This window comes from Aulonocara stuartgranti, assembly GCF_965226115.1.
Source record: "Aulonocara stuartgranti genome assembly, chromosome: 3".
NCBI lineage: Eukaryota > Metazoa > Chordata > Actinopteri > Cichliformes > Cichlidae > Aulonocara > Aulonocara stuartgranti.
This window is the reverse complement of record NC_138941.1, coordinates 56,356,301-56,377,805: the sequence shown is the minus strand read 5'-3', so window position 1 is coordinate 56,377,805 and position 21,505 is coordinate 56,356,301. Positions and strand designations below refer to the sequence as shown.

At 39.1% G+C, this 21,505-nt stretch overlaps 4 protein-coding genes and 1 long non-coding RNA gene across 5 annotated transcripts in view; 2 read left to right on the top strand and 3 right to left on the bottom strand.

Annotated features, from left to right (window-relative positions):
* Nucleotides 1-2,152: 2,152 nt before the first annotated feature.
* LOC309700228 (tripartite motif-containing protein 16-like) lies at nt 2,153-4,987 on the bottom strand. Its single transcript, XM_082523676.1, has one exon. The coding sequence runs from the start codon at nt 4,965-4,967 to the stop codon at nt 3,294-3,296; it is 1,674 nt and encodes a 557-aa protein (XP_082379802.1). The 5' UTR covers nt 4,968-4,987; the 3' UTR covers nt 2,153-3,293.
* A 6,356-nt stretch (nt 4,988-11,343) lies between these two features.
* Nucleotides 11,344-11,954, top strand: LOC309701694 (histone H2B 1/2). The gene has a single exon (XM_082525852.1). The coding sequence runs from the start codon at nt 11,350-11,352 to the stop codon at nt 11,722-11,724; it is 375 nt and encodes a 124-aa protein (XP_082381978.1). The 5' UTR covers nt 11,344-11,349; the 3' UTR covers nt 11,725-11,954.
* Nucleotides 11,955-13,092: 1,138 nt separating this feature from the next.
* LOC309701696 (histone H4) overlaps nt 13,093-21,505 on the top strand; it is a 74,857-nt gene continuing 66,444 nt past the window's right edge. Inside the window, exon 1 of the mRNA XM_082525854.1 lies at nt 13,093-14,922. Within this exon, the coding sequence (XP_082381980.1) occupies nt 13,108-13,419 (312 nt within the window). The 5' untranslated portion in view covers nt 13,093-13,107 and the 3' untranslated portion in view covers nt 13,420-14,922. The remainder of the gene's footprint in view (nt 14,923-21,505) is intronic.
* LOC309700441 lies at nt 16,771-19,030 on the bottom strand. Its single transcript, XR_014274667.1, has 4 exons — nt 18,868-19,030; nt 17,820-17,962; nt 16,955-17,119; nt 16,771-16,877 (listed from the first exon to the last, which is right to left on the bottom strand). It is a non-coding gene; the product is annotated as an uncharacterized lncRNA (long non-coding RNA).
* LOC309703844 (histone H3.2) lies at nt 20,802-21,263 on the bottom strand. The gene has a single exon (XM_082528761.1). It carries the CDS (start codon nt 21,246-21,248, stop codon nt 20,838-20,840), a length of 411 nt encoding a protein of 136 aa, XP_082384887.1. The 5' UTR covers nt 21,249-21,263; the 3' UTR covers nt 20,802-20,837.

Below are 21,505 nucleotides of genomic sequence, written 5' to 3'. Positions count from 1 at the left end.
GTTCTTATAAGTTATTCTAGTGTTTTAAAACTAACAGATCCCTGTGGTCTATTTTAGACCGGGGAGGGGGGGGGAGGTTAATGAATTATGCTAATAGTGAGTAAAAAGTAAACAGTATAATACAGATAAATAAAAAAACACTCCCAAAACAGAAAAAAATTATTACAAATAAATTATTACAAAATATTAATAAAAGAACTATAAAAATGGAGGCAACTTTGCCTGTGGTAGAATGTATACAATGTATGAAAAAATCTTTGCTGCAGATACTAATTTTGTGTTTTAAGATTTATGAGTTTCATGCTTTCATAGTGGCACATGGAAGAACTGACATTTTCTCAGGTGGTACACACTGTAAAAAGTTTGAGAAACACTGATAAGGTAAGTGTATGTGTGCTTTTGGAAAACATTTACAGCTGCAGTACAGAATCTTTGAAACAAGCTAGCATAAAACATTTTTAGAATATAAAAAGAGCACTCTGCTTCTCTTTACAGCTCCTCACTCCACCAGGGAACCGTTTGGCATTTTCTGTGCAAATGTGATGTATGTACTGCGGCAGTCATAAGTTTTAGTAGAGTTGTTGCTGAACCACATAAAAATATATCATTAATTTTAAACTCCCCAATCAATGATAATGTTATGTTGGAATGTTGTTAAAGAGGGTCAAAAATGTTTCAACCCAGTTTGTTTTGCAGATTCTGTATAGCAGCTTTAATATAGGAAGGACACAACTTCCAGATTGTACGAGTAAAATAAGGTTTTTTGTCTTTGTCAGTTTAAGTGATCTAGTAGCTCTGTTTTGGAAGTTCAGTTAACGCTAGAAATGTGTTTTGGAGTTTGTACGTGCTTTGTCTCTAGGGGCCACCGTAAATATTTATATATAAACATATGTAAATAAAATCACTTGTTTTTACATTAGTAATTCCTTGTGTACATAATTTTATATTATTGTTAATAATAAATTAATTAAAGCAACAAAACAACCTGAAGAGCCGGTTGGGAGCCGAAAGAGCCGGCTCTCTAAAAAGAGCCGGAAATCCCATCACTAATCGCTCTGGCAGCAACACCGCTAGAGCCAGAGCAGGGGGGAGCTGGAACAAACCATTTTGGGAGGGGGGGGGGGGGTTTATCTATACATTTGTTGTTAAAATGTTATGGCTCAACCAGGTATTGTATGCTTTTTATGTTTTTAGTAGTGTGTCACACAAATGGCAAATATTGTCAAAAAAAGTAAGAAATCTTTGGGGGTGCTTAAAATGTGCTAAAATCGCCCCTGGTCAGAAGCGCTCCGTCTTCACTGGACTCAGTGCAAAAAGAGATACAAACTATTAAAATAATGGTAAATGGTAAATGGCCTGTATTTATATAGTGCTTTACTAGTCCCTAAGGACCCCAAAGCGCTTTACATATCCAGTCATCCACCCATTCACACACACATTCACACACTGGTGATGGCAAGCTACATTGTAGCCACAGCCACCCTGGGGCGCACTGACAGAGGCGAATAATAGAGAACAAAGAAACATTTCACGAAGAGTGAAAATAATATCACAACCAAAACCTTGATCTTGGGAATGTTGCTACCTGTAAACTTCATGTATTCAGTGGTTTATACAGTATGAACATTGGATTTAATTTTACTTTGTGTATGTTCATTTTTTTTTTGCCATATTGAAATTAACCTTATATATTTTTAGATGATTGGTTATGTCTCCTACAGAAGAAAAGTTTAAAAGATGGATTTAGTCATAATTTCAACACATGCAGTGATAAGTAGGATGTATTCTAGATGTTGTGGTAAAAACTACAATTACGGACAAAAACTTCTACATGCATGGGCCACTTGATTAGGTACAACTGCACATTAAACTATACTGGTAGTCACTCTCAATTTGCCTATAAAAAATATAATTGCACCTGTCAGGGAAAACACTTACTGTGCAAAAACAACCCAGACTGTTAAAACACATAAATAAAATAATAATAATAATAAATACAAATAAAATATATAATAAAACTTTTCTTCATAGTCAGCAAAGAACAAAAATTATTGGAAACATAGTCAAATTAATGAGCATGAGAGTACAGTATATTCAGCTTTGCAATATATATGAAATATATTCAGTTTTTGAATTTATATTCAGTGTTAAATTTAGCTAGGCTCAAAGTGTTAATTCTAGTTTGTTTAAATAAACGACATACTCACATGCAAAAGTGGGGAGGCACCAAGGGTGGAAAGAAGTTAATGTAAGGTGGCACATGCCACCACTGTAGATCTGGCCCTGCTTAGTACATTAGATCATGTTTTAGCTACAAATTTGCTCTCTTGCTGGAACGTTTGGTGTTCATGAAATGTAGTAAATGTGTCTGTTTGTTTACCAATTTATGAATTCATTCATCCTATCATTGAAATAACCACATGAGAGATGATATTGCAAATTAACTGCACACAATAGCAGCAATTTTAGTTGTGCAATATTTCCCATCACTGCTTGCCTTTAGTTTCTCTAGTGTGTATACAAATGCATTGTAGAATAATTTGGGTTTTAGATTGTTACACTCACACTTGTCCATTTTCTAACCAGGAATAGGCTAAACATCTTATTCCATATTTCTCTAGTTTCCTGAATAGTAGATCATATCAGATCTACTGTATGAAAAGCTTTCTGTAGGTCAAGATAAAAACCATCGCAGAATTCATCATTTTATTGATTTTAAAAGACTATGAAACTTAGATTTACTCTCATCAACACAGCGTCAAAGCAGTTTGAGAATTATTCACAACGTTTAATCTATCAGTTAATTTCTGCCACAAACTCCCCTCCATCAATCTTACTCAGTTCACGAGACATCACAAACTGGACTGACTGAGAGACATGAACTACTTTTTGTGCAGGTCTTCTTGTATTAAAACAATATTTTCTTCTATGTAAAGGAAGTAAATAAACAACAGAAAGGAAGAGAAATCCTGCCAATAAAAGAAAATAGAACAACATACATAATATGTAGTTTGTTCTATTTAAACTACATAAGACTGGCCACCTATAAAATCCAAATCTTTAAGAAAAGAAATAAAAATAAATAAAGTTCCAGTGTTATTGTCGTTTAAGCAATGAAACCCTAAAACTGTTGAATTATTGCTTGATTATGTTTATGATAATTACTTACTTTACTTACTTTGGGGTCTAGTGGAAACTGTTTTGAAATAAATTTCTCTCATGTCACTCTGATCTGTTCACAAAGATTCAACAGAGAAAAAGTGCTGCATTGATTTGAATACAATTTCAAAGGTCTATTTGACTTTAATGAACTCTGCAGTGGCTCCATTTCCCCAAATATAAAGTCCAGCATAGAGCGGCTGAGTGAATGTGGTCTGGACTCTGTGGAGGAGAGTCATGGTTTCAGAGACGCTGTAGAAAGACAGAATACCTGCTCTGTGATCCAGGTACACTCCTACTCTGGAGGACCGAGGACCTGAGAGGACAGTTGGGACATTGTTGTGAATAAATGTATATCTGTTTGTGTAACAATATAATGCCCAAGATTTGTCATTGTTTCCAAATCCACATTCATTGCCCGTCCCTGCTCTGCTGATATTCTTGTATGAGACTGCAACACCAACTTCTCCCCCTCTCCACTCCACCTCCCAGTAACAATGTCCAGTCAGACTCTCTCTACTCAGGACCTGAGGCCATGCAGTGAATCTGTCTGGATGATCAGAATAAGACTGTTGTTGTTTCATTCGTGTTACTTTTCTGTTCCCCTCAGATAATAACAGACGTCTGTTTGCTGTGTTTGGATCCAGTGTGATTTCACATGAATATTTTAAGAATCCAGCTCTGGTCTTTGGCTCTGCTGGTGACAGTAAAACATCCACTTCAGTGACTGTCAGTGAGATGTTTGTCCATTCCTCTCTCAGAATGTCCTGTAGTTTATCTCTGGTCTCTGACACAGCTGCTGTCACATCCTCAAAGTAGCTCAGAGGACGAATATTGATGCTGGATGAGTGTGTAGACTCACTGAGTGCTGACAGTGAGGGGTAGTTGTGTAGAAACTGGTTGTGATCCTCTGTGTGTGAGAGCTGCTCCAGCTCGCCGTCTTTCCTCTTCAGCTCAGCGATCTCCTGCTCCAGCTTCTCCTGAAGCTCTTTGACTCGACTCACTTCAGTTTCCTGCTGGGATCTGACCTGCTGCTTCACATCAGAGCTTCTTTTCTGGATGAGACGGATCAGCTCAGTGAACATCTTCTCACTGTCCTCCACTGCTTTATCAGCAGAGCCATTGATGGCCTCCACCTCCTGTTGAAGCAGCTTCACATCTTTCTCTCGCTCCTGGATTCTCTGCTGGATGTTTAGTCGTCTCACCTCGAGCTCCTTCTGCTTCTCAGTCCTTTCTGCTGCAGCTGGGACTGTTTCATGGCCTTTATGTTCATCCATTGTGCAGAGATAACAGATACTCTGCTGATCAGTACGACAGAAAATCTTCATCACCTCATCATGACGAGAGCAGATGTTCTCCTGGAGCTTCACGGAAGTTTTAACAAGTGTATGCTTTTTAAAAGCTTGAGATTCATAGTGAGGTTGGAGGTGTTTCACACAGTAAGAGGCCAGACAGACTAAACAGGACTTGATGGCTTTCAGCTTCCTCCCAGTGCAGACATCACAGGCCACATCTTCAGGTCCAGCATAGCAGTGATCAGCTGGAGCAGCTTGGAGTCCAGTCTTCTTCGGCTGCTCCACTAAAGCTGCTAACATGGTGTTTTTCTCCAGGACAGGCCTCGGTGTGAAAGTCTTCCTGCACTGAGGGCAGCTGTGGATTCCCTTCCTGTCTTCTTCATCCGAGAAACTCTTAATACAGTTCATGGAGTAGCTGTGTCCACAGGCTGTAGTCACCGGATCTTTCAGTAGATCCAAACAGATGGAACAAGAAATTGTTTCTTTGTCCAGCTGAACTCCTTTCTGTGCCATTGCTCCTCTCAGTTTCTCTCTGGCAGAAAGGAAAGCATTCTGACCTCTGATCTCATAACATACTTTTCTGTAGTGAATGGAGCCTGTCGGCTCTGAAACGTTACAACATGTTTGTTATACCCATCTTCAAACTGCATATCTAAAGGGGAGGGAACAAGGAAATACATTTACAGTGTTTCAGGAAGAAGAGGGAGGAGTTATCAGGCTTTGACACATTCCAGGAAGTGGAGCAGTTTGACGTAGACACTGTTTAACCCTTTGAACATAAACAAAGGAAGCAGATCAGTTTTTACATTCATAATATACAAATGATGAGCAAATAAAAAAGCTGCCACATTGTAACACCATGGCACATATTATACCATGAATTGTTTTTCATTTCAAAAATGTTCACATTCAGACACAAAAATCATTAAATATCACACAGTTATTAATCCTTCAAATATGAGACATTTGGCTTTCAGACACAGAGCCAGTGACTTTATCTTTACTGCAAGTATTTTTGTGTTTTACACCGTTGAATATCAAGTTAAATATGCTGCAAAATGTGAACATTTACAGAATAAAAGTCAGAATGTGTAGAACAGGGTTTTTTTTTCCACTTATAAAATGTTTTCACATTCTTGTCTTTTAAACTCGCAGATACAGGAAAAAAATATTTGCAATCAACTGATATTTTCACAGATATATTGAGAGCTGCAGACTTGCAATTCAAATTTTACTCTTATTTATTATTTTTACTACTTGGAACCACAACTCTGTGATTCCAGCCTCTCAGATCAGTGAATACAAGTGCTGGTGTCATGATCCGGGGTGTCGGTGGTGTTTTGGGGAATGTTTTCTTACTCTGTTCAAAGCTCAGGTCCTTCCTCCAGGTGAAGTTCTGGGTCTACATCTGCCTCTCTCCACATGCGGCTCATTGTCTGCAATCAGCGATGAAGTTTTAAGGACCACCTCAGAGTATTTATCAGATTGTCATCTAAACAGTAGTTTTAAATCAGCCTCCATGTTCTGCTTGCTCCAAGTGTTCCTCTGTTTAATTTCACCTTCTCATTATCCACTCACCTCCACGCTTATCTGGATTTCTTCTGTCACATTGTGTTCTGTCGCTCCGTTTCTCCCAACTTCCTGTGGAGAATCTGGAAACCCACCTGCCTGCTTTCCTGCTCACTGTAACCATCCATCAGTCCAGAAAAGAAGGTCTCCCTCCCTCCAAAACCCAGATTCACCAGCCTGCCAAGGAAGCAATCTTCTTTACTCTCCTTGCAATACAACTCACCTGCACTGGAAATAATACCGGTCTCCTCTGTTACAATGGATCCAGCCTCTCAGACGTTTCCTCCTTGTAACATTTTACAGCTCTCTCTCTGTATTTAATAAAATCAGCTTGAGGTTGAAACAGCCGTGACTTGAGTCTGCTTGTGGGTTCACTTTCATGCTGGCCTCTCGGCCCTGAAAGCCTGACTTCTCCCTCTCGAGTCACAAATTCACACATTGTGAGCTTCCACTTTGCAGCTCTTCTTAAGAGAAATCTGGTACAAAACTTGCACTTCTAGCTGAAGGGGGACAGGTGGTGGTGAGGGAATTTGTGTGGTTGAAAGCAGAGACAATAGGAATGGAGGTCAGCCAATCAGAATATTGATAACTGGTACGTATTGCAGCTCTTTGTGTTGTGTCTTTCTGGGGGTGTCGATCAGAACAAGCAGCAGCCAATCAAATGCAGTGCAGTCATTTATTTCGTTGGCTCAGATATTTACACAGCACAGTAATGAAGGGCACAGCACAGGTTTTACAGTCTTTGTAATCTGTGAGTGTGCATTGAGCTTTGCTCTGAAGAGGAAATAAAAAACAAGAAATAACATTTAGTTTCATGTCACGTCTGTAGGTTTATATAACAGTTATAATTAATTAAACTAAAACTCGTACACATATTTCTGTGTTAAACTAAGTACATCCTAACTCTGACGTTACAGCGTTCACAAAGACAAACACAGTCCAACATCACCATCTACTGACTACACGGGTTTAGAGCAGCGTGATCATGTGACTACATTTGCACAAACATGAGTATCAAGCTAGTTGCAAACTGTCTGTATCAGTGTTTCCATTCTGAAAGATGTGGAGAGGTTTTAAAAAATAAAATACATATGAAATAAAATAAATTAATAAATCATAACACTTTTAGATTCAAATAATTGATTGAATAAGCAATTCAAGATTTCCAACTTATGATGACAACATAAATTCTATTCATATATTTTAATGACACAGTAAGTATGTTATATTACTGTGAACATTTAAATATTTAAAGAGATAATTAAAGAGATCATCAAGAAATCCTTATTGGACCTCTTTTAAATGTAAAAATGCTGCAGATGTTTGGTAAAAGTAGATCCACAACGACTGCATCCCTGCATCTGTTTCTTTCCTGGTAAAAATTAAAGCAACAATAATGATGACAAAACAGTAAAAACAAACCAAAAAAACGATAAAAACAGAAATGCTACTCAAAACATAAACCTGCTTAACAGATGCTGATCAGTACGACAGAAAATCTTCATCACCTCATCATGACGAGAGCAGATGTTCTCCTGGAGCTTCTTGGAGGGGGCCACCAGCTTGTGTTTCTTTATTGAAGCTGCATCATAGTGAGGTTGGAGGTGTTTCTCACAGTAAGAGGCTGGACAAGATAAACAGGACTTGATGGCTTTCAGCTTCCTCCCAGTACAAACATCACAGGCCACATTTTCAGGTCCAGCAGAGATCAGCTGGAGCAGCTTGGAGTCCAGTCTTCTTCAGCTGCTCCACTAAAGCTGTAAACATGGTGTTTTTCTCCAGAAAAAAAAAGTTTCCTACACCCTACATTTAAATATGTATCACTCTGAACTTTGCCAAGATGTGTCACCCTCATTTAAATTGTAGAAGACTGGACTTTGGTTATATAAGACGATAAGAGAAAATAATGTATTTAAATTTACTGCCATGCATTTGCTCTTTTCTGCCAACAAGTAACACTGATAAACCCAGCTAAACAAACCATGCAAACAAACAGTAACATCTCCACATAAACTAACAACACCTGCACAGCAAATTCAAAAGTGTTAAATGTTTTGGTGTTAATAGTCTTCTTGCAAAAGTAGAGTTAATTTTACTCTAAGCAGAGTCACATTCTTTTAATGTAACTCTGAGGTGTAAAATGATAGTAGTTAAAATCGAGTGTTAAAAATGAGTGTTTCTCTGTCAAATCTGGAGGTGTTAAAATGGAAACATTAACTCTTGACCTCTTAACTCTGAACTCCTAGAGGGGCTATGACACCAACAGAGTAAATTCACAGACTCCGCCCCCAGCACGGCTCCAATCGAAGCTGAAGTGAAGCCGTTTCAGAACATTTTGCTCTACATATTTGAGTTGTTTGCCATGCTTGGCAAGTCATTTTTTCAAAGATTGTTTCAATTGTTATTATGAGCTTTTACTTCTGTGGCTCTTTGGAGTTGAGACAAAGCTGTGTGAAAGGCATTAGCCATGTTGCTCGCTGATAGCATAATATTCTGTTTTAGCTAGCTGAAAGGTATTGTTTGCGGGCAAATACCACAGCCTTGAAAAAAAGCTTGCATGTGAATTTTCAGTCAAACCTTTGGTCAAACACACCTAAAACAATGTCTAGAATGTGAAATGTTGGTATAATGGTGCTACTTGAAGCCTGAAAACGATCGCCCATAAAAAAAACAAAAACGAGCAAACAGCAGTAGCAGGCGTCCTGACTGGGTTCTACGTTAGCATAGATCCCTCCAGAGTTTTGTGCACACGGTTTAGGTAAAAATTAAAAAGGTTGAGGTTTTACATTTAGTTCAGTATTACCCGTTGCCTGTGTCTTTGTCTTTTGGGAAAATACTTTACACAAGTAATGGCTCAAAGAGGATTCCTTTTTTTTTTACTGTGCTGCAATTGTTTACTGGATTATTTGTGCCATTAATTAGTGTCAACTAATTTTTATTCAATCGCCGCACAGGATATGCTTGTGAAGATGGAATATGGGGGAGAGCAGAAGTGCGTTGAAGTTCCACAAAGGGATGAATGAAGGACATGCATATTGTATTGAAGAAATAAGTGATGAGAATGCTGTTATTTGCATTTACCATGTCAGACCTTTTGATAAACAAAATTCTAATGAAAGTGAGAACATGTATACTGTTACATCTTTCAGAAAATGTTTTGAAATTGTGGTGCACAGTTCAGAATAAATGTTTTCAAAAACCATTGCATCTTTTTAGTAAATGTTTATTTCCAAAAGAAATTTCTAGAAGTTCAGAACAGTAACATTCCCGCTTTTTAGAATGAATTATATATATATATATATATATATATATATATATTTTTTTTTTATTTTTTTTTTTGTGTTTTAGTTATCAGTTTGTTGTTTGTTTTATGTTTGTTTGTCTGTTTGTTTATTTTTTGGTTTTGAATTGTACACTGTATTATGTTATGTAATTATGTACTATTTGTGAAAATAAAAAGGAAAAAAGTTAAAAAAATAAAAAAATTAACACTCTCTGGTGTGGACCCATATAGACACCTTAATAGTGTTGAAATCAAATCCGACAGTGTTAATTTGGACATGCTGGATTTGCTGTGTGCAATTAAATAAACCTTAAACCATAGCAATACCTACAACTGCAGATCACAACGTTTGCATCTTAACTAAACCCTTAAATACAACACTTAAAACACAAGACAGGAACTCCTAAAGCTGCCTGTAATAAACCACCTCAGGAGCTGCAGCACCTTCCTTGTAGATTTTGCAACTACTGCAACATATACAATGAATCACTGGAACTATTTCCACTGAACCTGCAAATGATAATGCTCCAGATCAACCGTGCAATCATCAATGCAAGAAGAGAACACTATCACTTCTGCAACAAAATAACTCCTAAAACCAGCAATCTTAACCAAAGGTTGTCCTGCATTTATCTTTACAGAATATTGTGACCTGCTCAACCTGTAAGCCAAACCAGCGCCCCACGCTTCTCATTTATGAGTTCTCAGTAGTGATTTTTTATTTTTCTGAACAACCATTGACAGACTCTGCCACACAGTGACACATGTCAATGTTTTGATCACCAACAATGCTGAGAGAACATAAAGGAAGAAGGTGCTAAATCTGGCAGCTTAGTGCTTGAAAGAACTTCTGCAACTAAACAAACTTTGGTCAGCTCAGTTCTTATGTTCAAAACTTAAGCTGCCATTTGGCAGCTTAAGTTCAAAGTTATGTTTAATGTTTTCACTGATCAATAATTTTAGAACTGACTCTGTGTGTGTGTGTGTTTGTTTGTTTGTTTGTTTGTTTATTTTACCGAGTTTTTATTAAATACTAAGGTAAAAAGAAAAAAAACAGTCTATGAGCAATACCTCATTAAGAATCATTCAAAGCTACATGTGCAGTACTCCGTACAGCTTACATCCTTAGAGAGTAACCACTTCAAGCATTAACCCTTTGAGGTTCACACCAAGAAAACTGCAATTTAAGAAATAATTCTTTGCATTGTTTATTCCTTTAGAACAACAGCAACAAAGTTTAGATATTTTTTAACCAACTCCAGCTTCTCGTGTTCCTTCTTCCTGATGTTGCTGTCATTCGGAACCGCTACATCGATCACTACGGCCGTCTTCTTCTGTTTGTCTACCACCACTATGTCCGGTTGGTTAGCCACCACCATTTTGTCCGTCTGTATCTGGAAGTCCCACAGGATCTTAGCTCGGTCATTCTCCACCACCCTTGGGGGCATCTCCCATTTTGACCTCGGGACTTCCAGGTTATACTTGGCACAGATGTTCCTGTACACTATATATATAGAGAGAGGGGGTTCAGTCTAATATGTGTGCTCCAGTGAGACATTAGACTTCAGTAAAACTATGCAGTTACCTAATTATGCCCAGTGTTTAATCTCCACTGAGAGCTAAAACTCAGTTTTAAAGCTGTGTGCTGGTGAGCGTAAACTGTGACTATCACCATGTTACATGGGCGCTACAGAAACATGAAACAAGGCAGAATTGTTATTAAAATGATTGCATTGTTGTCCGAAGACATTACTGCTACTAACACATCCATATCTGCCACACAGAGCTCTACATGTACTGCTCATTTAGAACAAATGACTGTCAGCAAACGAGGACACAATCACACAGCCCACTGTCTTTGTTAGATGCGCGCCTGTTTCAGCAAAGTTCACAAACTCCCTCCAACACAACGTCCGGCCCACTGTGCGGCTCCACCAATGAGATCCGAGGGCCCGCGCAGTGGTATTAGCATACAGCCTGTATAAAAAGCGCCGCTCTCGGTCAAACAGCTCATTCGTTACTGCAGAGTATCGAGGAACGAAAATGCCTGAACCTGCCAAGTCCGCGCCCAAGAAGGGCTCCAAGAAAGCCGTGACCAAGACTGCCGGCAAGGGCGGCAAGAAGAAGAGAAAGACCAGGAAGGAGAGCTACGCCATCTACGTGTACAAGGTGCTGAAGCAGGTCCACCCCGACACCGGGATCTCGTCCAAGGCCATGAGCATCATGAACTCGTTTGTCAACGACATCTTCGAGCGCATCGCAGCCGAGGCATCTCGCCTGGCCCACTACAACAAACGCTCCACTATCACTTCCAGGGAGATCCAGACCGCAGTGCGCCTCCTTCTCCCCGGTGAGCTGGCCAAGCACGCCGTGTCTGAGGGCACAAAGGCCGTCACCAAGTACACGAGCTCAAAGTAAACTGACTGCATCTCATACGTCAACACAACGGCTCTTTTCAGAGCCACACACTAAACTGACGAGCAGAATTCCAACTATTAAACATGCAGCTCACTGTTACAACTACTGTAATCGCGGATGTGCACCTTTGTGTCACTGGGTGCTATCAATCCGCTGTACCGACCCCCAGTCAACAGAAATGTGTTCCGGTTTTTACTTTGTAGTCACTTTGTCTTTCTACGAACACAATTAATGCGACTTTTTATTTAACTCTTGGTTTTAGTTCAAAGTATACTACTTCTGATATGCAAAGTTGAGCAGTCATTAGATTAAAATGCTTTGGCACAAAATTAGTAGCAACATTCATGTTGCAGCTTTTCATTGCATGGTCGTGTCTGTATCGTTTCAGTCGTCTGTATTCATCTGGTTGCAGTTTTCTGCTTCTGCTGTGAGGTCCCACCTCCATGCACTTACACAATTATTCGCTAGATGGGTATTTCTTATAAATGATATCATATTAGGGAAATTTTCCTATACATATCTTTGACCTGGAGTAGAATTGATTATGAAATGGAAAGAAAAAATGCTTATGAACTTACAAATTAGCAACATGATCCGTTTAAGGTAACCCTTTTCCATTTTTATGGCATTTGGAATTAAGAGAATTTGTTCCACTGTGCGAAAAGGCTGGAGTGCAGAAAAACTGGTACAGATGCAGTTACAGTGTACCTGGGCCCCACCAACTATCAGCTAAAGAGAAGAAATAAATTCAATTGCTGCACATTTTCTAGACCCATCTGTGGTCCTGTCTGTTATATGCAGCACCATGCTCTTGCTTCACTGTTAAAAGTTATCAACTACATTTTAAAATATGCTATTAAACACATAATACATTTATAGATGCATATTATTATTCATGTATGAAATATTGAGTTCTATTGTTATTTTTAAAGCCTACACTGGCTGTTGTAGTGGAGGGACACATTTTATTCCAAGCTGAGCGCGTACTGCTATTTATTTTACCATGTATTTATTTCATTACTCGTTTCATAACCATCTTGATTCATGTACATTTGAACATATGGAGTTCTGTAGTGTTAAGGCCCTCCCAGCTGGAGGAGAAGAGTCAGTGGCTGCCCTGTGTCCCCCTCAGTACTTTTCCACTAAAGCTGAGGTTGAAAGTTGCGATTTGGTGTGAGCCTCCCTTCCGTTAGACTTAATTTGTCATTAACAAAAGACAACATTTCCACATTTAGAGAATAGAAGAGTGGGCGGGGCCACTGAGCTTCGAGCGGTCCAGCGAACCGTCTGTTTTCCTTTACGTCCGCCGAGCACAGATAATAACACGGCTCCGTGGGGTTGAGATTCATTCGACTTTGTTCGTTCAGAGAAGAAACAATAACCATGAGTGGACGAGGCAAGGGCGGCAAAGGACTCGGCAAAGGAGGCGCCAAGCGTCACCGTAAAGTTCTCCGTGATAACATCCAGGGCATCACCAAACCGGCCATCCGCCGTCTGGCTCGCCGCGGCGGAGTGAAGCGTATCTCCGGTCTGATCTACGAGGAGACCCGCGGTGTGCTCAAGGTGTTTCTGGAGAACGTCATCCGCGACGCCGTCACCTACACTGAGCACGCTAAGAGGAAGACTGTGACCGCCATGGATGTGGTGTACGCTCTGAAGAGGCAGGGCCGCACTCTGTACGGCTTCGGCGGGTAAACTCATTCTCTCCAATCCATCAAACGGCTCTTTTAAGAGCCACCCACTTTCACTTTCAGAGCTTTGTTCTGCCATCTTGTTGGGGGTTTTTTTTTTTTTTTTTTTTTTTTTTAAATCATGATTCAGGCGAGTCCTGAAAGTTATCAAAATATCTGCCAGTATCCCCCAAGCAACTTCTGAAGTAATACGTTATAACTTAACAATTACCAACTGAGATTCCTAAAATTAACTCTTCATTTTTCTAGTCTATAAAATTAAGCTGTTTATCATGTGTGCTTTCTCCTTAACTGACAGAGCCACAAACTGAACTTAAAGTTACAGACCTATTCAATACCACTATTTCATTAAACTTCCCTATAGCAGGAGTGTAGCCCAAAAGAAAACTGAAAGATTTCACTGATTAATCAGTTTATTTGTAAATGCCTTTCTGCCACAAATCCGCTTAAAGCAGAAGTACTTATTAGTGATGGGATTTCTGGCTCGGCTAACTAAAAAGAGCCAGCTCTTCAGGTTGTTTTGTTGCTTTAATTTATTAACAATAACGAGAAATTATGCACAAAAGGAATTACTACTGCAAAATAAAGTTTTTTTTTTTATTTATATATGTGTGCAGTGGCCCCTGGAGACAAAGCATGTACAAACTCCAAAGCATATTCCTAGTGTTAATTGAACTTCTGAAACAGAACTACCTAGATCACTTAAATTACAGAAATGAAAGCATATGGGTATTGTTTGTGTATTTATACACAAACACTCATATATATTCAAGTAATTTTTTAAAAAAATGTTCATTTACCTGTTACTACCACACACTAAATCCGGTCGTTAGTACTTCCTGGCTTGTGTAGCCACTAGGTAACAAAAGCTCAACACCGCGCCGAGCATCCTGGAGCACTTCTGTTGTGTTTTCTACATGTTTTGGAGTTCGTATGCGCTTTGTCTCTAGGGTCCATCGTAAATATACTTTTATTTATTCACTCCTAATAAAATGTAATAAATCATATATTACAAAAACCAACTATTCAGTTCAACTTTTAACTATTTACATTTTCAGCTTTTTCCTTTTAAACAAATTTAAAGTGAAACAACACCAAACACTGCAAACCACAACACAATTAAATATAAATTAAAATATGAAAACAAAAAGATGCATATATTCTGTCATATGGACCTGCATGAATAAACTTTCTGAATCCTTTATCATCTGCAACTGAAAATAGTTGTGGATGATTACTATACCTTTCTAATGTGACGTTGTTGTCCGTGGCTCTCTTTCCCCCTCTCTTCCTCCTGATCTGTTCCTGTGCTACTGAGATTGTGACTACCGCCCTCCCCTCCTTCCCAGCGCAAAGCACAACCCACAATCATAAGAAAAGTGAAAGAGAGAGAGAGAGAGAGAAAACAACCCACATCTTGCGATAAGGAGCCGGCTCGCATCGTTCACGTCAAAGATCCGGCTCTAAGAGCCATTTCGTTCGCAACCGACACATCACTAGTGCTTATGTAGTATGTCTTTTTTTTTTAAGATAACCAACCCACCTTTGATCTAGTACAGCAGGGGTCCCCAATCCCAGTCCACGAGGGCCGGTGTCCCTGCAGGTTTTAGATCTCACCCTGGATCAACACACCTGAATCACATGATTAGTTCATTACCAGGCCTCTGGAGAACTTCAAGACATGTTGAGAAGGTAATTTATCCATTTAAGTCAGCTGTGATGGATCAAGGACATCTAAAACCTACAGGGACACCGGCCCACGTCAACTGGGATTGGGGACCGCTGTAGTAGAGGGTGGACATGCGTGGATGAAGCCCTATGAAGCTTTTGAAGCCTCTTCCTGATGTGTGCCTGAAATTTTATTTTCACCAACATGTCTGTTTAAACTGCAAACAAAATATCAAAGGCAACTGTTAATGCTCTGTGATGAAATGACCCACATCGCAAACAAGAAGTTTTGCCAGATTGTCTACGTTGACGTGCTTCCAGGTAAAGAAAAAAAAAAAAAAGAAAAAAAGGAGAAATATACTTTCCTACATTTGCTATTCTACATGCTTTTAAACAATTTAAAAAGTACAATTCATAGTTTGTGAATTACTTAATGTTTAATTACTATTGAACAAATGACCGACTAAGAATTTTAGACTTTAGTTTACTTCAGTCATATTCCATATAAATCAGGTATACAAAAATAAAAAAAGCTTGAAATACAATCATGACAATAAAAGAATATGACTTTAAGGACTTAACAACATTACTTCAGTTATAGGACACTGTGTTGGTTCTTCTGTCACCTGACAATAGGACATAGATGACAAGAATAAAATGGGTAGCTGCTTCAGTGTTTCTGTCAGTTTGTGCAGATCTTGATATTTGTCTCAAAAATGAACCCTATGAATATGTGAGTACCATTAGGATGAAATTGTGTCACCAACATGTTAACGTTAGATAACATTTTAACAGCCTCTGCACTCAGAAAAATAAAGGTGCCAACTGGAACCAAAAGTGGTTCTTTAGACTGATGCCATAAAAGAACCTTTCAAACAATGGTTCTTTGAAGAACCATTTCTTTCAGTGGTTCATTGAAGAACCTTTAAAGGTGCCCCAAAGAACCATCAAGAAATGGTTCTTTGGGGCACCTTTAATGGTTTTTCAAAGAACCTTTTTAAAAATGGTTCTTTTAAAGAACCATTTTTAAAAAGGTCCTTCAAATGGTTCTTTAAAAGAACCATTTTAAAGAACCTTTTTTGAGTGGTTCTTTAAAAAACCATTTTAAATCTTTCAAAATAAAATGCATCATAAATTGAATTTGAGTAGGGCAAAATAAATACGAGCACAGCAAAGACATATATTAATGGTTTATTGTCATTTTGTAGTAACCAAAAGACAAAAAGGCATTTTAACCCTCAGCACAACATCACTACTAATACATGTCACATATTAGTGTTTTAAACAGTAATAATTAAATATATTTGCTATACTATAAATAAATATATATAAATACTATAGCTACAGATAACACAACAAATAATACATGTATTGTTTAATTAATAAAACATCAGAAAGTGATAAAACACATTAGAAATAGCTTCATAACAGACCAATAAATCAACACATTTTCATCAGCAGATGTTTGCATGTTCAGTAAAAATATTTCAACAACAAGTTTATGATTAAAATGATCAATGAACTTCAGCCTTACGCTATGTAATGTACGTTTCATGTTGTACTCATGGTCCTTTGTTAGTCCAGTTTAGGACAATGTCTCTGACGTATGTTTCATATCAAACATATGTCATATCAAAACAAGCCCACACCTGCAGTTGTTTCAGTTTTTCACTGGTGTTTCCTGGTGTTTCCTGTCAGCTGGTCAACCTCACTCAGGCGGACATCCATATCAGCCAACCAAACGACAAGCTCCTCCCTTTGTGCTTCAAATCCCTCCCACTCTGAGACAAGGAGCTGAAAGAGAGAGAAAAGAGTCAATTATAAAGAAGAGAGAAAAGTGAAACCCTCCTCAGAAGGTCTGACTCGCATACCTGCAGTTGACCTGTGATGGACTCCAGTTTGGCGTTCACGTCATCCCTCGCCGATGCCAGCAGCCGAGTCTGCAGGGTGCCCTGGAAGAGCTGAGTTAATGTTCGACTCCTCCTGGTCAGGCTCTCCAGCTGGATGAGCTGAGGTCTCCCCTCTCACCGCTGCCTCTGAACACAGAAACACAAATTTCATCTGAAGCAGGAGGTGCAGATTTTTTTTGCTATTCTTTTCTAAATCCAGGCTAGATCACGTGGAGGTATTTGGAAAACTTTTTTGGCCAGTGGACGACTGTTGTCTTGCAGAAAGTCAAATCAAACATATGCGATACACAATCAATTCACAAGAACACATTATAAAAAATAAGTCCAGTTCTTGCCTGATTTCAAGTGAATTCTGCATCAAAACAGGGTGACAGAAGTAAAACGAGAGCACAAAGCCTCACTTTGTACAAGCCTGCTATTACAGTTCTCCTCTATGCAGACGACTTTCCTGTTTTCAAGGCACAACTTGGATCTGCTGTACGAATCTTATGGATACACACTAAATGAAACAATAGTGTGCATGACTCCAGATTCTGATCCCTCATCCTAATATGGTCCCAACATAGCAACAGCAATAAAGCAAATGTTGAGGCTTCAAAATACAAAGTCCATAAACCAATGGCTGACATGGGTTTTATCATAAGGTGATAAATATACAGATTTCAGTCTGTCTTAGAGATTTGATGTTCATTTACCTGCAGATGCCCTATACGTGCCTGCTCCATGGTTTTCCACAACATTTTGCACATCACTATTTAATACAGGAAGTACGTGAACTAAAACAAGTCATCTTTCTTTGTGAGAGGACCATATTAATGAAACAAACCTCAATGACATCATAGGGATCCCTAAAGATGCTCCTGCTGCTTCTCTTCCTCCTCATCCTAAGCTTCCTTCTCCTTGTCCTCGCCTTCCATCCAATTGTAATTCAACCTAATTGTGTTTCTCCTCTTCCTCATTTTGTTGGAGCTGTGAACACAATTAATGTGAATCTGGATTAATTTGTGCAAACAAGAAAAATCTACAGCTTTTTGGTCAGAGGTGCTCTTGTGATTTAAGCCAGGTAGAGTAGATTTATGTGTTGATGCTACCTGCTTCAGCTGAGTGATATTTACACCCTGGCTGGATTACAAACTTTAACCATGTGCTGAACTTTGGCCCAGCGTTGATACCTCTTGTTAGTATAACGACCTCTTCTTAGCTTGTATGTATGATGGTGGATAAATGAAATATACAAAAAAATTAACTATACTACAAAAGAACATCTATCTTGGAAACATCAAATGACCGGAGCATAACTTGTCAACTAGTCCGAAACTAAGTTATGCAGGAACAGTCAAAGACACACCTTCTCATGTCACATTTCTATTCATTTCTATATAATTTGATTAGACAATAAAGAGTTATCTAATCGAATTATTCATTCAAAACTCTTATGCATAGCTGTATTTTATAAAGCTCATACAGAATTCAAGGTACAGGTTCATGTGAGTATTTAATGTACGGCTCAGATCTACAGAATTTCAGAGTTTCTAGAGCAGACACAGCGCTCACGTCACAACAGGCTTCAGGCGCCATTTTAGTGACTTTAACAATATATTACATTTTAATTTCGGTCTAGCCGACATTAGGTTATGTACGCAGCACGCAATTGAACCACATATTTTATAAGCCAAAGGTTCAAATTAGCTGGGAGCAGCTTCACTTAATTATGACAGTGGTTTTGTTAGGAAAACCGTTGGATACTAAATTGCGTTGACCTCAACGGCTAACGTATCTAGCTAATCGCTACTGTTAGCACAACATTAACAGCAAGCTACAATGACGAGTAACAAAAATAAAACCGTAATAAGGTTTTAATGAAAATGTTTTACCTTTTCCAACAGTCCCAGAATCCACAGCTTCAAAGTCCAGCAGGTACTGAAGACTGTTATCCGTTTCGCTGTCACCGTCCGTGAGGTTTTTTTCCCCGAAAGGTCAAGGCCCGCCGCTCGCACACTCTGTCTGCGCATGCGCATCCCAACGACTGACCCCCTCCGTCCGCTCCCTGTAGGTTATAGTATGACGTGTTCTGACGTCACTCTCTCTCTCCCTGTCATTTATTTGGCTCGAAACACATATTAACAAATTGATCAGTGATGAACAACTACTCAGATCATTTACCTAAGCAGTGCGCTTTGTCAAAACGAAGTCTGTGTCCATTACACTGACATTCTGTTCTGCAATTGTTATTTACTTGTATTTTATAATTTGACTTTACATACTGCTGGGTGGTTTGTAAAGTTTACAATAACTAGTATTATCATTATACTATATTTTCAAAAATATATAATAATCTCAAAAGTAATGCCTTGGAGTAGAAAATAGTAATGCTTTATTAAAATTTAAAACTAATGTACAGTACTTGAATGTGTGTATTGTGTCTACTGTTTACAAATATTTCTAACTTTTATTTGAATATTCAGTTTCCTACCATCTTCTCTTAAAGGGTAATTGCCAGGTATCCCGCCCTCCCCCTTTGCACACACATGCACACAAAGAAAACACACAGTATAATTCACAGCCTCATTATAGTGAATAAATATTTATGCCATTTACACCATCAAACTTAGATTGCTAAGGATGAAGAACCTTTTGTTCTTTAAAGAACCATTTGTAATAGCTGAAGAACCATCCACAAAATAAAAAGGTTCTTTGACGTATGATGGTTCTTTAAAGAACCATGAAGACATCTGAAGAACCATTTAAGAACCATAATTTTTCTGAGTGTGCAAACCAATAATAACATGTGTAGTTTAGAGTATTTTATAGCACATTTAAACAATAGGAGTCTACGCTTTATACGTCAGAGCACTTGGCCTATCATATCATCTAGTACAAAGCACTGAAATGTGATGAGCTTTGGAAAATAATTAATGAAACCAAAAATGAAGGTGTAATTCAATATAAGTATGCAAATGAAGATGAAAACCTTTCAATAGTTAAAAATATACAAGACAAAATATTATCTGAAAGCATGAGAGACGTGGTATGGCTCATCTCGCTCGGGCGCCTCCCTGTGAGGGCGGTGGTACAGTGGAGTTGTTTTGTTACCACCATGAAATGTCCTATGACAGACTGTGATGAAGATGAGACCCTAGAACATCTTCTATTGGATTGTTATAGGACAACTGAGATCAGGCAGAAGATGACAGAGATTGGCTATGATGTGGATGTTAATATTAAAGCAGTTAAATATGGTTTGTTTAAAGAAAAAATGGGTGAAGACAAAAGGAGACTCTTTTGGTTAGTAATGTGTGTAATAAACACACGTATTTGGAAAACCCGTGCCAAAGGAGTACTTGAACAAAAGATAAGTAGTGATGTGGTGAGTAAACATATCATTACAGACCTGCGGAGAAGACGAACAATGGACCTGAAACTTGGGAAAGTTTTCCCCTGGAACGAATTAAAACTGTAAACGTTGTGTGGACTCAGATTTTCCTCCTTGTTGTATGTGCTCATGGTTTTGTATATGTAATTGTATGTGCATGTGCATTTTATATGTAAATAAAGTTTAAAAAAAAAAAGAAAATACGTGAATAATTAAAGGAGGAAGCCATTACAACAGCATACAACAATTCATGCTTTTAAAAAAAAAAAAAAAAAAAGAAAAATTTAAAAAAAAAAAACCGTTTTGTAATGGAAGTCGGTGAATTCCATGTTCATGCCGACTGTAGTTTCTAGAATAGAAAGAGCATGAAGATATAAGTGCGAGTATGAGCTGCTACTACTACTGGACCGAGCTCTTGGTGTGAGTGAGGTGGCTCTGAAAAGAGCCGTTGTTGGTAGGAGAGCGTGCAGCTTAAGCTCTCTCTCCGCGGATGCGGCGAGCCAGCTGGATGTCTTTGGGCATGATGGTGACCCTTTTGGCGTGGATGGCGCACAGGTTGGTATCCTCGAAGAGTCCGACCAGGTAAGCCTCGCTTGCCTCCTGCAGAGCCATGACAGCAGAGCTCTGGAAGCGCAGGTCGGTCTTGAAGTCTTGAGCGATCTCGCGGACCAGACGCTGGAAGGGCAGCTTGCGGATCAGCAGCTCAGTGGATTTCTGATAACGGCGGATCTCACGCAGAGCCACAGTACCAGGCCTATAACGGTGGGGCTTCTTGACGCCTCCGGTGGCCGGGGCACTCTTACGGGCGGCCTTGGTGGCTAGCTGCTTCCTGGGGGCTTTGCCGCCAGTGGATTTGCGAGCGGTCTGCTTTGTTCTTGCCATTCTTCCTTACTTTTCTTTCCCTGTGATAAGAGCAGAAAATGTAGCGAACAGAGGAGACTCGCTGCTCTTATACTGTGTGACTGGCTGTGACGCGGTGCCGCTCCGGCTCGTGATTGGTGACGGGCTCCACGTGGAGCACCGCCCGCCTCGTGTGTGCTGCTCATTGGAGAAAAGTGCATTGATGTTGCGCGCTGCCGCAAGTCTCTCTGCGATTGGTGCGTGACGAAGCTGCGCGCGCTCTGCGGAAATATAAGCGA